This window comes from Geotrypetes seraphini, chromosome 2 (assembly GCF_902459505.1).
Source record: "Geotrypetes seraphini chromosome 2, aGeoSer1.1, whole genome shotgun sequence".
Lineage (NCBI taxonomy): Eukaryota > Metazoa > Chordata > Amphibia > Gymnophiona > Dermophiidae > Geotrypetes > Geotrypetes seraphini.
The window spans coordinates 288,493,672-288,511,218 of NC_047085.1; the positions used below are offsets into that span (position 1 = coordinate 288,493,672).

At 40.2% G+C, this 17,547-nt stretch overlaps 1 protein-coding gene across 6 annotated transcripts in view; it reads left to right on the forward strand.

Annotated features, from left to right (window-relative positions):
• The window catches only part of BRD9 (bromodomain containing 9), a 209,007-nt gene that overhangs the window by 152,926 nt on the left and 38,534 nt on the right, over positions 1–17,547 (forward strand). For all 6 annotated transcript variants that reach the window (XM_033929788.1, XM_033929790.1, XM_033929791.1 and 3 more), the window contains exons 12-13: positions 2,101–2,212; positions 17,179–17,217. In XM_033929788.1, the coding sequence (XP_033785679.1) occupies positions 2,101–2,212; positions 17,179–17,217 (151 nt within the window). The remainder of the gene's footprint in view (positions 1–2,100; positions 2,213–17,178; positions 17,218–17,547) is intronic.

Sequence of the window (17,547 nt, forward strand, 5' to 3'; positions counted from 1 at the left end):
TTAATTGAGGTATTACAGCAGATATGAAAGAAGGGTGGTAGAAAGGAACAGATGGTAAAGGAGGGAGGGAAGGGTGGTGTGGAAAGGAATAGAACAGACATTGAAAGAGGGTAGAGAGGAACAGACCCTGAAGAGAAATGTGGAAGGCAGAGTGGGGAGAAGACGCTGGAAGGGAAGAAGACAGATGCCAGACTATGGGGGAGCGGAGGGAAAAAGATGGGTGCTAGACCAATTAGGGGGGGGGTGAAGGGAGAGGCACAGTAGCAGCAAATGGAAGACGCAGAGAGAAGACACACAGTGAATGGAAGGAATTGAATGAGAAGATGTGGAAAGCAGAAACCAGACAACAAAGGTAGAAAAAAAAAATTCTATTTATTTATTTATTTTTTGCTTTAGGATAAAGTAGTATATTAGTTGTGTTGATAAAAATTTATAAACAAAGCCCTGCCAGCTGAACATCTCTTTCTCTAGTTCAGCAGCCAGAACTTTGATTTATAAGAAAGGAATAGGCTAAATATTGCAGTACTAAGGCTTATATGGCTGCTGCGGGGACGGTAATGGGGCGGTGAATGGGATGGCAGTGGCGGTGAAAGGGATGGCGGTGGCGGTGACGGGGCGGTGAAGAGAACAGCGGTGACGGGGCAGTGCAGAGGATGGTGGGCTGGGGACGGTGCAGTGACTGGGACAGATTTTTCCCCATGTCATTCTCTAGCTGAACTATCCACCCTACAGTCCTGACCTGGCTCCCTGTTCTGAGTTTTGAAGAAATCTTTCCGTGAACAATGGTTTTCAAGTGATGAAGACGTCAAGGAAGTTGTGACATCCCGGTTTGATGGTCAAACAGAATTATTTTCAGAGGGATTAAAGTCATTGCAGGAAATGTGGATGAAGTATATGGAGTTATCAAGGGATTATAATGAAAAATAAACAAAATTGTTTTGAAAACTCTTCTTTCCTACTGAGGAAGATAAATTATTCAACGCCCATTGTAGTATTCATGTAGATCCCTCTCATGTATATGCATTAGGAATATCCTAAAAGCCTGACCTGTTTGCACCACTCAGAGCTTGAACTCCTACATCCCTGACATAGGCGATACAGACACATATGTTTCACCTCCTTTTATAAAGACAATATATGTTTCCATCAACACCTACCCGTTTCTCTTTGGGAAATCTGCTATAAGTTGGCTTTGCATCTCTATATTTTACTGTTGCGTGCTAAAAAATGGCCCTCCGTCAGGATTCGGTTTGTCCAAAGTGCAAGCACCCTTCAGCCACCCTGGGCCACATGCTTTATTTTTGTTCTATTGTCTATCGCTTTTGGTACAGGATTTTACAACTCATTTCTGATCTTTTGTGGGTGCGACGTGTACCAACTCCAATGATTTTGTTTTCCAGTTGCCCAGTTATCACCCCGGTACCTAAGGGTTTGAGAGTCTTTCAAAAATTAGCACTTCTTATGGAAGTCAAATCTATTCTATTACTTTGGTTAACCCTGGAGGCTCCCACGATGGCACAGTGGAGGGCTTTGCTCATACAATATTTACAGTTGGAATGTCTACATGTCTCTGACTTGGACACTCCCAGGGAAAGGAAATTACAGACCATGTGGGAACCATTTTGGAGTACTTTGACACCTACTGCTCGAAGTCTATTGTTGAATTTGTGATTACCCTGATACAGATTGTTGAATTAGTGATTACCCTGTATTTGTGATGCTATTGATGAGACAATCAATCTTGTTGGAGTGGGTGAGGGTGGTTGGGTGGGGAGGGGGAAGAAACAACAAAGTTATAACTGTTCACTTATCTTGTTTGTACTCCATATTTTATTGCACTATACTGTGAAGTTGCTGTTGGACATTTTTGTTTCCTGTTGAATTGTGCATTGACGTAATAAAATATAAAAAAAAAAAATCCCCAGGAAGAATAAGTGTACACATTTACACTCCTGGACAATTTTATGGAGTCTACGCTTGTGTAAAGTGCTGTTCTATGTGCTCAAATCCCTTTATTAAAATTGCTCCTTATATAGTAAATCAGAGTAGTATGTTATTTTCATTATTGAATGCTTTTTTGTTCATTTCTATTTTTCCCAGCCTGCTAGAATTTGTGAAAGACTCTGGAAGCTATGCAAAGAAAATAGTAGATGATCTGTTAGATCAAATAACAGGAGGAGATCATTCGAAAATCATTTACCAAATAAAACAGGTGGGTTCAGTAATTGAAATTGAAAGGGAGGTGAGGCGTGGCCTAGTAGTAGAGCTGCTGCCTCAGCACCCTGATGTTGTGGAATCGAATCCCAGTGTTGCTCCTTGTGACCCTAGGTAACTCACTTAATCCTCCATTGCCCTAGGTACAAAATAAATACCTGCATGTATGTAAACCACTTTAAATATGTAACCACAAAAAACAGAATACAAGTCCCTTCCCCTTTATTTTGAGGTTCTTATACTAAGTTGCAATAAGCATTATCATGCACTTGCCACAGCTTAAAGTGGATTACCACAAGACATGCTTAATCATCATGTGATAATTTCAAATCTACATGCACAAATTTCATATAAAAAAATATTTTTTATTTTTATCACAGAGGGGACATGTCTAGGAGGTGGAGAATGATAGTACTAACTATTTAGCACAGAAGTAGTGTGTGAGCCCTTAGGCCCAGATTCTATAAATGACGCCTAAAGTTAGATGCTTAGATCGGTGCACCTTGTCAAACTAGGTGCCAACTTAATTATTTAAAAGGCTTAATCGGTGCCAATAATTAGCAATTAGTAACTTGTAATTGATATTAATTGCACTTGGTTGGATGGTAGGCGCCTAACTTGATAGACTCCTACCACTTTGAGGTAGGTACCTAGTCCAAGGTGCCTACCAGAAAGTAGGCATGGTTAGGGTGCAGATCTTGGGCATGTTTTTTATGTAGATGCCTGTTCTGGACTTAGGTGTCCTCATTTAGACCAAGAAAACCCTGGCAAAATAGGGTATGCCTAAGGTTAGGACGCCTACTGACACCTAAGCCCACTGTAGACACCACTAAGCGTGGTTCTATAAAGTCCACCTAACTTTTATGAACCATTATTGAATCTGGCTGTTACCACATACAAAATATGTGTCTGTAAGCACTCACACAGTAATATTTTTAATGGCATGTGCTAATGGCAAAATTAGCACATGACCATTAATTTTTTTTTAAAAAAGAAAAAACAGCCATTTTCTGGCTGCAGTAAAAATAATCTTAGTGCATGTGAAAAAACCCACATAAGGGCATACTAAGGCCACTTTGTACCACAGCTTAGTAAAAGGACCCTTCTATAAAAATATGCATGATACTATTTCTGAATATCTGCTGCTTAGCTGTCCTTTGGATAAATGTAATCCTCTTTAATTCGATTTAGGCCATAATTTGATTGATTCTTATTTCACATCAACACAGTAAAAATATAAAGTTTAAGACAGCTTAAAGTATGCTACGACAATTAACTTAAGGATTCTTTTACTAAGGTGCTAATGAATTTAGCATACACCAATGAATTAATAATAATAATAATAATTTTATTTTTGTATACCGCAATACCACAAGCAGTTCAGAGCAGTTTACAGAGGAAGAGACTGTACATATACAGTGATGTTACAGAAAGTATTGTCAAGTACATTGGTAACAAATTCAAATTATATTGGTGAGCCAAGAGAGGTTAGATATAACCAGAAATATGTCAGAGGTACTGCAGGTAATTTCAATGGTATAGCAGGGTTGGGAGGGTTCAGAGAAATTTTAAGTGCCATGCAGTCCATGGGAGTACAGTGGACTGCACAGCATTTAGCATGTGCTAAATCTTTTAGCATGCCTTAGTAAAATGCTGTGGTGGGAGGGGGGGGGAGACTGCCCCCAGGGGCTATCTTGGTCAGGGTGGCGCCCCCACGCTCACCATCCCCTCCTCCCATACCTCTTTAAAGTCTTCCCCACTGTGAGTAACTACTCTATCTCTCTACTCGCACTGAACTGGCTCCCTCTGAAATCACTTCCAGGTTGTGGGGCCAGAAAGTGATGTCGGAGGGGAATCCAATGCTAGCGCGAATAGCAGGCTGGAGAAGCTGCTCATGCTGCTGAAAATTTAAAGAGGTACAGGGGGGTGGGAAGGGAGTGCATGAGTGTGGCATGGGGGCACAGAAGAAGCAGCGGGGGTTGGAGTGGGAGGGCAGAGAGAAGGACGCAGGAGAGTGCCACCACCCTGGGCACCTCCTACCCTCGCTACTCCATTTACTATCTAATTGATTTGTTTTGTTTTTTGAGCTTTAAAGAAAACTAATTGTAACAGTTTTTATAGACTACTTCCAGCAAAAGCTCAGGGCCTCCTGAATCCACACAGCGTTGATCCAGTGTATAAGATCTACTTCAGTGGTTCCCAACCCTGTCCTGGAGGACCACCAGGCCAATCGGGTTTTCAGGCTAGCCCTAATGAATATGCATGAGAGAGATTTGCATAGAATGGAAGTGACAGGCAGGTAAATCTGCTCCATGCATATTCATTAGGGCTAGCCTGAAAACCCGATTGGCCTGGTGGTCCTCCAGGACAGGGTTGGGAACCACTGATCTACTTCATATACTGGATTGTTTATGGCAACTTTCTTCTTCATCACAGCCTACACATTTTCAATAGTAATTCTGTGCTGTTACTGCGCCAAGATTTTATCAGTTTTATCTGTTCATGAGTTGGCCATGCTTTAATAGCTTTGATTCCATGCCACAACACACCATCCTATAGGAAATGGGTTTTGTTGTGAATTAGCATAAAGTTTGGCAGTTCTCCTTCAAAACATTTGAATAAACAGTTCCATTGATTGTGGTATTCTTCAGCATAATCCACAGCCCTGCTTCTCATAATCTTTGGTGCTTGTTCCACTGTAGGTATAACATACCTTGGGTTAAGTCTCTCTAATTTAAAGGTCTCCTTATGTGCCTACAGAAGTTATAGAACTGAGTGAAAATGTTTTCATCTGAAAGCATTAGTTCCCATTGATCAGTTGTCTACTGCTTGTACTTGTGACAGATCACTTTGATCTTATGTAATGTAATGTAATTTATTTCTTATATACCGCTAAACTCCGTTAGGATTCTAAGCGGTTTACTTTGATCTTATCAGTCTGCTCAAAAAAACAAAATCCAGCATCTAATAATCTCCTGCGTTTTGTTCTGTTGCTTGGTTTCTTTGAAGCTGACCAAAGAACCAGTGTATAGCTAAAGCCGTCTTCAAAGGAGTCCTTTATTGACAAGAGCTCATACACAGATTACTGCTAAAGGGATGTGACATGGGCCCTGTTTCACCTATACTGCCTGCATCAGGAGTCCAAATATAAACAAGTAAAAATTAAAAACTACATAAATATCTGTTTAAAAAACACACATATACATTTATGTCTAAAAAAATTTAAAACTTGGTAAACCTCAGAAAACTTGTGAAACACATTAAATCCTTACAAAATTGGCTAAAGCACAAGACAAAAAATCCGAACTGGATATAATGGAGAAATATTTTCAGGATCTCAAGCGCTCACAGCTAGAAGCCTGATATATTTTACAAGCTAATAACCATAGGGTGAGCTATCATCAGTCCTATAGATTCTCCTATTTTCTCAATTTTTCTCAAAACATTCTTTTTTTCATTTTTGTTATTTTAAATATGTTAAATATTTTTGATACAAATCTTATTTAGCTTCATAAAAATACTTTGCACTCTAATTTTGATTCAAATACTGGCCTTCAATTATCAGTACTCTTACATTCAACCATATAAGTTATAGAGTACTTAGCTTCATGACGACGGAAGATCTCCGTTTCGCTCTTACTAATTTTAGAAGAGCTTCATCAGGAAAGGTGCCAGCAATAACACTAATTTCCGGTCTGGGTCCAGCACTGAGCTCCCAAGTCCCGACGAATCAGCAGCAACAGTCTCTGTCACGTAGGCCTTTTCTCCTTCAAATAGAGGAGATTGAGAGGGGACATGATCGAAACATTCAAGGTACTGAAGGGAATAGACTTAGTAGTTAAGGACAGGTTGTTCACCTTCTCCAACTAGTGCAAAGTACTGACTTTTCATGGAGGAAGGTGCAGGGTGTGCTTCCTCCATGAAAAGTCAGTACTTTGCACTAGTGGGGGAGACGAGTTTCCTGCCACGACCGCTCAGCTGATTGTGGCAGTGAGATTTTTTTTTGCCGGTCTATTTGTAATATAGACCAGCTTTTTGTTGGCCTACATTTCAAGCACCTATTGCAGCCCTAGGGAGAGGCATAGAGCTGCCTAAACTCGCTCAAGGCCACTTCCGGGCAAAATCACGCCCATGCTTAACCTTGGGTGAGCTTAAGCATCCCTATGTGTCTCCCTCAACCACAACAAACGTCTACGTTGTCGGCGGCCTGCCTCGGGGGGGGGGGGGTTGGTGCATCCCAATTAGCTGGTAGCTGACAGTAGTACGCCTACTGCCACCTACATTCAGGATGCTATTTATAGAATATTCCCCATAGTGTGTAAACACAAGTGCACATAGTCTAAAATGCAGCAAATATGGAGGTGTGTAACTTTCATAGCATTCTATAAGGCCATATTTAGAAAGATAAGAACATAAAAACATAAGATTATAAAAACATAAGATTATATCCTAATAGAAAAGAACAAAAAACAAAAAGCAAATATGCATATAGATAAAAGTAAAAACAAACCATGTTGTGAAATAAAATGTATTGAAACTTGAAATAAATAAAATAAACTTGAATCACAATAGTAATTAAAACTTCAATGAGCATACAGTATATAGTTACAACAGAGCAATGAATCATGGACAAAATAGCAAAATTATCTTACTAAATAAGGGTATATGGTATAACATGCATAACATAGTGTGTGGTTGTGCAAACAAAGAAAATTGAAGATTAGACTAAAAGGACATTCCTAGAAGGGAATAAAAGTACTCTTCCCCTAATGAAAAAATCTATCACAAACCTGTGAATGCTAAACAAATATAGGAAAGATATAAAAAGGGGTTGCTGAAAAACAGAATTGTGAGAGCAGGATAACAAAAATACTCCATCTCAGCACTCAATGGTTAGAACAGCAGCACTTCTCCACAGAAGTATTAGAAGAATCTGCCATGTAGTAATTAAAGTTAGTTTATTTGCCACCAGTAGAGATCAAGAGTCAATTTCTAAATTAAACCTTTCTTTAAACAAATGCAGAATCAAAAAATAACTTCTAAAAAATAGTATATTCATTAGAGAATGACAGGGAAAAAATTTGACCCGTCTCGTCCCTGCAGACTCTGTCTCCATCCCCGCCCCATCCTCACGGACTCTGTGTGATCCCATCCACACAAGTATTAAATAGTGCTTTTGTAGATACCTGGATCAACACCAGTACTCAGATATTAAATGAAATGGCACCCATTAAACTAAGAAGAAAGCGACAAAGAAATCTAGATGGGTGGTTTGATACAGAATTGTTAGGTGTAAAACGGGAATTAAGGAAAATGGAAAGACAGTGGTTAAAATCGGGAGAAATGGAACACAGAGTGAACTGGAGACTAAAACTAAAAGAATATAAAAACCTAATTAAAAAGAAACATACAATTTTTTATGCTCAAAAGATTGGTAGTAGCCTTTTTAAATTGGTTAATATAGAGGTATTTACTGGTTTTACTGAAGAATCTACCCCATCTGCAGACACGCTGGCAGATTTTTTTCAATAATAAAGTTCAAAAGTTGAGGACTACTCTATTGGCTTCCACTAATAACTATCTGAGTTTCCCTGTCGCTCAGTTTATAGAGGACCCTAGAGTGGACATGTGTTGGTATAATTTTACAGTCCCTGTTTGGCAAAAATTTTGTAAGCTTTACACCAAATATGTCAACTGAAACTGTAGGTTGGATAGCTGTCCTCCAAATGTCATGAAAGTTGTTCCTGTTACTTTCAAGGCTAAGCTCTTCAACTGGGTCACCTTATTATTGTCAAATGGGACTTTTCCTGAGGAGTTAGGTCAGATTCTGATTACACCGATTATAAAAAAAACTCCAAAGAATCTACAACATTGGCATCTAACTACAAACCCATTGCTAGTATTCCTTCGTTTACTAAACTGCTGGAGGATCTGGTTAACTCTGAATTGGTTATTTATTTGGATAAGTTTAATATATCACAGGACAATCAGTCAGGTTCCCATTCAGGCTTCAGTACAGAAACAGTTATGACTTCCTTGTTAAATTATCTTCACAGATTATTTAGTCAAGGTACAAGCGCTTTGATTTTGCAATTAGATTTAAGTAGTGGTTTTGATTTGATTGATCATGTTATTTTACTTGCCTTTCTGGAATCTATTGGTATCATGGGAAATGTTTTGAACTGGTTTCGAGGTTTTCTGGGTAATAGATCATACTGAGTGTATAGCGATGACAGACTTATCATTGGATAAATTCATGCAGGGTTCCTCAAGGTTCACCTTTATCTCCCACCTTATTTAACATTTACCTCGCATCATTGGGAAATTTGTTGCAGTCTAAAACTAAGATTTTATATCTATACTGATGACATCACCATAGTTATTCCATTAACATGTCTTACATGTTATTATATAGCCACCATTTTAAATCAGATTGAACTTTGGATGATTGATTTTAAACTAAAATTGAACCCCGAAAAAAATTTTCTTGCGAGCCCCAATGACAACATCAAAGAAGCATTGATACATCTGAATGGTTTTGATTATCCTATTGTTCACTCTATAAAAATACTGGGAGTGACATTAGATCGGCACCTTACTTTGGAACAACATACAGATCTGTTACTTAGGAAATGCTTCTTGGTTCTATGGAAACTCCGAACCATTAAGAAATATTTCGACGAAGTATCGTTCCGCTTGTTAGTTCAGTCATCTATATTAAGTATTCTTGATTACTGTAACATAATTTACTTGGGCGCCTATAATAAGAAAATCTTTAAAAAATTAAAGATTGGTACAAAACACTGCAGTACGGTTGATTTTCTACTGTAGGACCAATTCTTATTTATTGTATTTTGTTTTGAATTGTTTTTTCCTTTTAAATTGTACTCTCCATTGTATGACTTGTGCTTATTTGTTGTAAACCACCTAGAACCATTTTTGGTCAGACGGTATATAAAAATAAAATTATTATTATTTTCGGCCTGAAAAAATGGGAGCACATCAGTCCCTATTACCAAAAACTACATTGGTTGCCAATGGAAGCCAGAGTTTTATTCAAATTTGCATGTATCTGTTTTAAATCAATTTTTGGTATGTCGCCAGATTACCTTGTTTCCCATTTCTCCTTGAACTATTCCAATAAGCCTACACGCAGAGTTCATCTATTTGCATATTCTACCAACTATTCCAATAAGCCTACACGCAGAGTTCATCTATTTGCATATCCTACCATAAAATCCTGTTGTTTTAAGAGATTTCTTGATAGAACTCTCTTTTCAGCACTTGCGTACCTAGCATATGTGACACCTGGGGCCCATCATTTTTTGGTACCCCCCCTCATCTGTCTGACGCTCATACAATTCTGAGCATTAGAGCTGCTACCACCATGGCTAGCGTTAAACGCTCCACAGTTTTGTAAAAGGGGGGATAAAATAGAAATACTTATTCAAAGGTTAAATTGAACTAGCAAGAAGCTGGACTCTGCATAAAATGCAACACCACAGAAACAGTGACACATGTCTCCTAAAGCAATAAATAAATAGAAAATTTTTTTTCTACCTTTGTCTTCTCTGGTTTCTGCTTTCCTCATCTTCTTGTTACTCTCTTCCTTCCGTCCACTGTCTGCCATCTCTCTGCCCCTCCTTATATGGTATCTTCTCTCCTTCTATGCCTCCCCTTCCATCTCTCCTTTCATCCCCATTGGTCTGGCATCTCTCTCCTCTCTTCTGCAATCCCTTTCTTCCCTCATTTTCCTTTCCAATTTATTTTCTGCATCCATCTAGATTACGTTCTTACTACCCTCTCATCAATTTCCTTTTTTACTGTCTACCTACAGCTCGCCACTTCTTTCCCTCACCCCCTCCAGTATTTCCCTACCCTTGGCATCAACAGAACTTCAGATCGGCAATGCGATACTCAGTCAAAAGCGGAAACAGGAAGCTGAGTCAGAGCGAAACTTTTGATGTGAGCACTAGAGAATGGCACGGGGAAAAAATCTGTCCCCGTCACTGCACCGTCCCCTTTACCTCCCCGTCACCGCCATCCCATTCACCGCCCCATCACTGTCCCCGCAGCATCCATACAAGCCTCAGTACTGCAATATTTAGCTTATTCCTTCCTTATAAATCAAAGTTCTGACTGCTGAACTGGAGAAAGAGATGTTCACCTGGCAGGGCTTTGTTTATAAATTTTTATCAACACAACTAATATACTACTTTATCCTGAAACAAAAAAAAAGAAATATAATTTTTTTTTCTACCTTTGTTGTCTGGTTTCTGCTTTCCTCATGTTCTCATTCAATTCCTTCCATCCACTGTCTCTCTTCTCTCTGCGTCTTCCATTTGCTCTGTTACTGTGCCTCTCCCTTTCTCCCCCCTTCCAAATTGGTCTGTCACCCATCTTCTTCCCTCCGCTCCCCCATAGTCTGGCATCTGTCTTCTTCCCTGCCAGCGTCTTCTCCCAACTCTCTCTTCCCCATTTCCCTTCAGCGTCTTCTCTCCACTCTCTCTTCCCCATTTCCCTTCAGCATCTTCTCCCCATTCTCTCTTCCCCATTTCCTTTCAGCGTCTTCTCCCCACTCTCTCTTCCCCATTTCCTTTCAGCGTCCTTCTCCCTCCCACCCACCCCCCGTCTTCCCCATGTCCTGTCAGCGTCCTTCTCACCCCTCTGTCTTCCCCATGTGCTTTCAGTGTTCTTCTCTCTCCTCTGTTTTACCCATTTTCCTTAAGCGTCTTTTCTTCTCCACTCCACCTTTCCTCCCTTTCTCCCCCTCCCCGCCACCCCCCGAGCGTTGCAGTTGCATAAGGCTGCCGTAAAGGTCTTCTGACGCAACTTCCGGTTGTGTCAGAGATGACCTTTACGGCAGCCACACGCAGCTTCAATACTCCAGCTGCTGTAAGAAGGTAATTTAGACTCGCGGCCACAGGGCAGGGAGTTTGTCGTACCGGGCCTGTTGTCGGGCGTGCAGGGGGGGAAGCGCCACAAAGGTAAAGGGACCTGGCCGGCTGTGCACCCCCCTAAGGCTGCACCCAGGGCGGACTTCCCCCCCTTGGTGCGCCACTGCTTTTCAGGCAGCCAAAATGAATAACTGGTTCGGTAAAATTATGCCAGGTGTCTCATCTTATTATTCTTTTAGAAAATTAGTAAAGACACAATTATTTGACAGATTCGTTATCTAAGGGTTCCTTGTACAAAGATGTGCTAGCATTTTTAGCGCACGCACCGGATTAGCGCACACTAGCCGAAAAACTACTGCCTGCTCAAGAGGAGGTGGTAGCAGCTAGCGTGCACTATTCCACGCCTTAAGGCCCTAACGCACCTTTGTAAAAGGAGCCCTGTCTTTTATTGCTTTCATTAATTATAATCATGTATTTTTTATGACTTGTATAAATTTATATATCTTTTATGACTCGTATATATTCGCTGATGTCCAGCTTTTCTTTCTTGTAAACCGCCTAGAACCGCTGAGGTCTGGCGGTATATAAGAATGAAGTTATTATTATTATTAAAGTATAAAAAGGAACAATATGCTGTCATTTTATAAATCACAAATACAGAAAAAGGATCAACAAAACCCATCTCCCCTCACAATATCCCCTCCACTGTCAGGAAAACTGAATGCTACATAGAAATTTCATCCTAACAGAATACCTTGGTCACACACACAGAACACAAATGCCAAATACAAAATAACTGACCAAAAATGATAAACATAAATTAAACCCAAATTCCAAGAAGCCACACCTTCCATATAGTACAACACCAAAGAAAAAAGATTAATTTCCTCCTATACTGTGCAAAATAAACATTTCAGTTCTTATATATTCTAATCACAAAATAGAAAATAAAATTAGTTTTCTACCTTTTTTTGTCTGATCATTATTCCCAGGCTCTGGTTTCTGGTTGTCTTCTGTTAACTCGCTTGCCAGGGTCTCCTGCCCATTTGATGTTTTCTTCGTTCTCTGTTCTCACCATCCATCTTCCATCTCTGTCCTCCCCTTCCCTCTCCCAGAGGTCTGGCATCTTTCCTTTTTTTAGTCTCCATCCTCGTAGTCCAGCATTTCTCTAATGATCACTCCCCCATCCGATCTTTTAGCGACCCTTCCGCGTATTCTTCTCCTCCATGGGATCCAATAAAGCAGTATGCTTTTACTCTTCGGCCAACCGGCAAAGTGGAGTGAAGTTTCCCCTATGCTACTGCTTTGTGCCTAAGCGGGGCCAGGAAGCAGTAGCAGAAGGAAAGCTTCTAGCCGCGAAAGGCAGCATGTTTACTTCACTTATGCTGCTAGCAGCCCAAAGAATGAAAGAGCGGCTGCAGTGATGGATCCTACCATCCCCAGATCCACCATCTCTCCTTTTCTCAAGTACCCTTTCATCCATTATCTCTCCCTTCTTCCCCACCACCCCAGGGTCTATTATCTCTTCCTTTCTCTTCCTAACTGCCTTCCTATACTGCCCTCTTAGCCAGTATCTCTATACCCCCTTCCCTGCACACCACCCCTTGGGTCCAGCTTCTCGCTTACTAAGCAAAGGTAGCTTCATCTTGATGCTTCAATTCAATCTGAGTAGCTAGCACCTTTGACTTGATAGATCACACCAACCTTCTAACATGTTTGGATGTCTTCAGATCACATGTTTATTCATGGTTTAAGGGATTCTTGGAATCTAGATCCTATCAAGTTAGATTTCTGACTCAACTCTCCTCAAGCTGGAAAATCCCATGCGGCGTGCCTCAGAGATCCCTGTTATCTCCCACATTATTTAATGTCTACCTTTCTTCGCTAGGCTCATGTTTAAGAAATCTAGATATAAGATTGTTCAGTTACGCAGATGACATCACGATAGTTATACCTTGTAATTCGGTTCTAACTCAGATTATTACTAAAATAGAGACTGTCATATAAAGGATGAATCTTTGGATGCAGCAATTTAAACTAAAGCTTAACTCAGACAAAGCAAAGTTCTTTGTAGCATCACCTAGTATAATTTCTCATGAACACTCTTACTATACACTCATATGTAATTCACCCAACGATTAAAATTCTAGGTATTGTTTTAGATCAACATCTTGCAATGAAGAGTCAGACAGACGCAGTTGTGCGTAAAAGTTATTATACTTTATGGAGATTGTGAACAATTAGACCTTATTTTGAATGTTCCACTTTTAGATTATTGGTCCAGTCACTGTTACCGAGTCTCCTTGACTACTGCAACATTGTCTATCTGTTAATTATTAAGAAAGAACTGTCAAGACTAATACTGATTCAAAACACAGCAGTAAGATTGATCTATGGATTGAGGAAGTACGATCATGTCACGTTGTTTTATCGTGAACTGCACTGATTGCCTGTAGAGGCCCTTGTATTGTTTAAATTGGGCTGTTTTACTTGCAAAGTTCTTTATGGCTCAGCCCCTATTTACCTGGTTAACAGTTTCTCCATAGCTACGAATAAACATAGTAGAAAGACTCAAGCTCTATTCAATTTCCCTTCTGTAAAGGGCTGCAAAAGTAAGAAATTTCTTAATCATTCTTTAGCAACTCAGGCAGCCTCCCATGAAAAAGAATTTCATTCATTGTTACTCACAGCTGACTCCTATGGACAATTCAGAAAACAGCTGAAAACTTATCTTTTCTCTAAATACTTGTTCACTTAACTTACTTCACCTACACATTATGTTCATTATTGATAATCTTTTGTAAACCGTGTAGAACATTTTGGTAATGCGGTCAATAAGTACAATGTAATGTAATGTACCTCCCTCCATCTCATTTTCCAGCATCTCTCTCCCTCTCCTGTTTTCAGACCCATTATTTGTTCCCTTTTACCTCCCTCTCTCTCCCTTCGTGTACTTAATAGCTACTACACTAGGGAGCCCCCCAAAGGCTGGCATGCTTCCCCCTTCTCTCCACCATCATCCGGCATCCCCCTGGTCTCACTTTAAAAACTAATTACAGCCTGTGGAAGATCGCTGGTTCAGTTTCCCTCTGTCGCAATCTGCCCAGACCAAAACAGGACATTAAGTCAGAGGAGGGGTAGGACTGCGACAGAGGGAAAGTGCACCAGCGATCCTTGTCACTCTTCTAAGGTCTCCCCTTTCATCTAAAACTTCTCACCATAGATGCTTCGATGTTGGACTGGGGAGCTCATTTCTATGGCCTCCACACTCAGGGAGTCGGGGTTCTCTCACAAGAAAACTCTCCATATCAATCTCCTCTAACTCAGAGCAATACGCAATGCTGTCCAGACATTTTAAGACTGTCTTATTCATCAAATAGTCTTCATCTGAACCAACAATCAGGTCACCATGTTCTACCTGAACAAACAGGGAGGAACGAGATCACATCCACTCTGCATGGAAATGATTCAGATTTGGACTTGGGCAGCTGCTCGTGGCATCCTCCTCAAAGCAGTTTATCTGGCAGGGAAGCAAAATATACTGACAGACAAACTCAGGAGACTCCTTCCACCCCCATGAGTGGTCTCTCAGCTTGTCCATCCTAAGTTAGATTTTCTCCAAATAGGGGACTCCAAACATACAGTACATCATTTTGCCCCCCCCCCCCCCCACACACACACACACACCAAACTCCCTCTCTTCTGCTTCAGACTCTATGCCCCCAATCACCTGGAGTGTGATGTCTTTCTTACTGATCGGGTGAACAGATTCCTGTATGCATTCCCTCCAGTATCCCTAATTGGGAATACTTTACTCAAACTTTACTAGGATCAGAGCACCATAATCCTCATTGCACCCCTCTGGGCACATCAACCATGGTCTCCTTCTCTTCTGCAACTCTTGACTCAGAAACCACAAATTGCAGTTGTTTCTAAAATTACTCATACAGAACAAAGGCTCCCTCTGACATCCCAACCCTCACTCATTAGCAATGGCATGGTATCTCTCACTGAGTGCATGAATACCTACACTGTTTCTGCTCCACTCTCAGCTATCGTTGAAGCATCCAGAAAACCTTCCACCCAAAGGTGTTACTATTTCAAATGGACTGGATTCACCGTCTGGTATGGCCTCCATACACTTGAACCTGTCACATGTCTGCTTCTTTCAATTCTGGACATCCTCCTTCTCTCTAATTCAGGCCTAAAACTAACTCAGTTTGAATTCATTTCAGTGCCATCAGTGTTGTTTCACTCTTTGCTGAATAAGAAGCTATTTTATGTTCATCCCTTGATATGCAGATTTATGAAAACATTATCGTACTAAACCACCTATCAAACCCCACCTGTAGTCTGGGAACTCAATAAAGTACTCTCTGCTCTAATGTAGTCTTCCTTTGAACCACTCATGACTTGCTTTCTCAAACTTCAAACTTGGAAAATGTTTTTTTCTTATAGCCCTTTGTATGTACACCAGGTGAGTGAACTGCAAGCGCTTGTATCGGATCCACCCTATACCAGATTTACCATGACAGAATAGTCCTTTGGACTCTCCCAAAATTCCCGCTAAAGGTCATCCGAGAATTTCATTTCATCTCATTTAGTCCATAGCTCTTGCCATCTTCTTTCTGGAACTACGTTTTCATCCAGGTGAAGCAGCTCTCCACACTTTGGATTGCAGTTGTGCTGTGGCATATTATTGGATCAGATTAAATCTCATAGAAATTCTCCCCAACTTTTTGTGCCTTTTGACCCTAATAGACTTGGAGTTGCTGTGACCAAGCTGGGCTGACACTACAGAGTCATGTTAAAGCTCATAATGTACGGGCTATGGCAGCTTCAGTACCTCACTTCCACTCTACTTTTCTTGAGGACATCTGCAAAGCAGCCCTTTGGTCCTCAATTCATACCTTTACTTCTCAGTTCTCACCACTGTTAAGTACAAAATTCCTGAAGAGACAATTGGTTTGGGTAAGCAATACTGCAAAATCTACATACTTCCTGAAGCCAACTTTCCCTTCATTCCACTTGGGTTTTGTCAAGTAGATGTAAAATCAATGTTAAACCTCTTCCAGAGTCATGATCCTGGCAGCTTGGGTGTCCCACATGTGATAATATTATACCTGCTTGTTCTTGGAGAAAACAGAGATACTTACCTGTAGCAAGAGTTCTCCAAGGACATCAGGTATATATTCTTACAACCCACCCACCTCCCTTAGTTGACTTCTTAGCTTTGTTTCTGAACTGTAGGCTCCGCGAACTGACATTGGGTGAGAAAAGCACTGGGACGCATGCTGTAAGGGCACTTCCTTAAAATTTAAAGTGACAGTGCACTTGGTATATGTCTGTGCCCGATTCCATTGATGATGTCACCCACATGTGAGACTGTAACTGCTGTCCTCAGAGAACACCTGCTACAGGTAAGTATCTTTATTATTTCAGTAAGCTGCTATTTACAATACTTGTTGAGATTCACACAACAGAGATTTCAAGAGGATGTGGCTTGGGTGTGACTTCATTCTACATGTATACTTGTAATCCTCATTTTACAAAGGGAATACATGTGTATAGGGGAAATTGTCCATGTTATGTTTTACATCAACTCAAAGGTACATAACAGGTTTTAAAAATGTGCACATCTTTTGTCAGAGCTTTTACACAAGAGCTTAAGGGAATCATTTTCCTTAAATCTATATTTCCTCCTCCAAAATGAAGAAAAATTGTGATCTCTTCACTTAATTGGCAAAAGTTACATATGTATATTTGTGAAATGGGACAGTTAGGTGTGGCCATTGTGGAGCTGCCAAATCCATGTGGAATCTGCCAGTTCCTTGCCATTTATGTTTTTTCAGTATGTATATTTGTAATTGGCTATTTCTGCTGTACATGCCAACAAATAGACATTCACTTCTGCAGATATTTTTTAAAAGGCTCTGCACTGACAGATGTTTTAGTAATATGCCACACTGGAATTGAGCATATCCTGACCCGGACATCTCATTTTCAATCTTTATTTTTTGTAAAATGGGAATGTATATGAATAAATTTCTTATTTTATACCTTTCAGAGAAGAAACATTTCCTTGAAACCACCAGATGAAGTCAAAGTAAGTAATGGTTATGTGGAAAAATGTCAAGTCCTAATTGCCTAGCACCACCTTAGTAAATACGTCCAACAGCAGCACCAGCGGGAGAAGTTAAAGTAATAAGGAACCAGTAGAAAACCGTGCATCTAGCCTTGAGAAAAAAAAACCTAATTTATTGAAGAAAGACCCGACTTGGCCAAGTTTCGGCTACAACCTGCATCAAGGATCTAAAAACATACATAATACAACCAAAATTACATGCACAAATGTAACATGCATATAACAATATTAATTAGTTGATTAATTAATTAAAAATTTTAAAAGCATATTCAAAAATATGTTTATCATCAA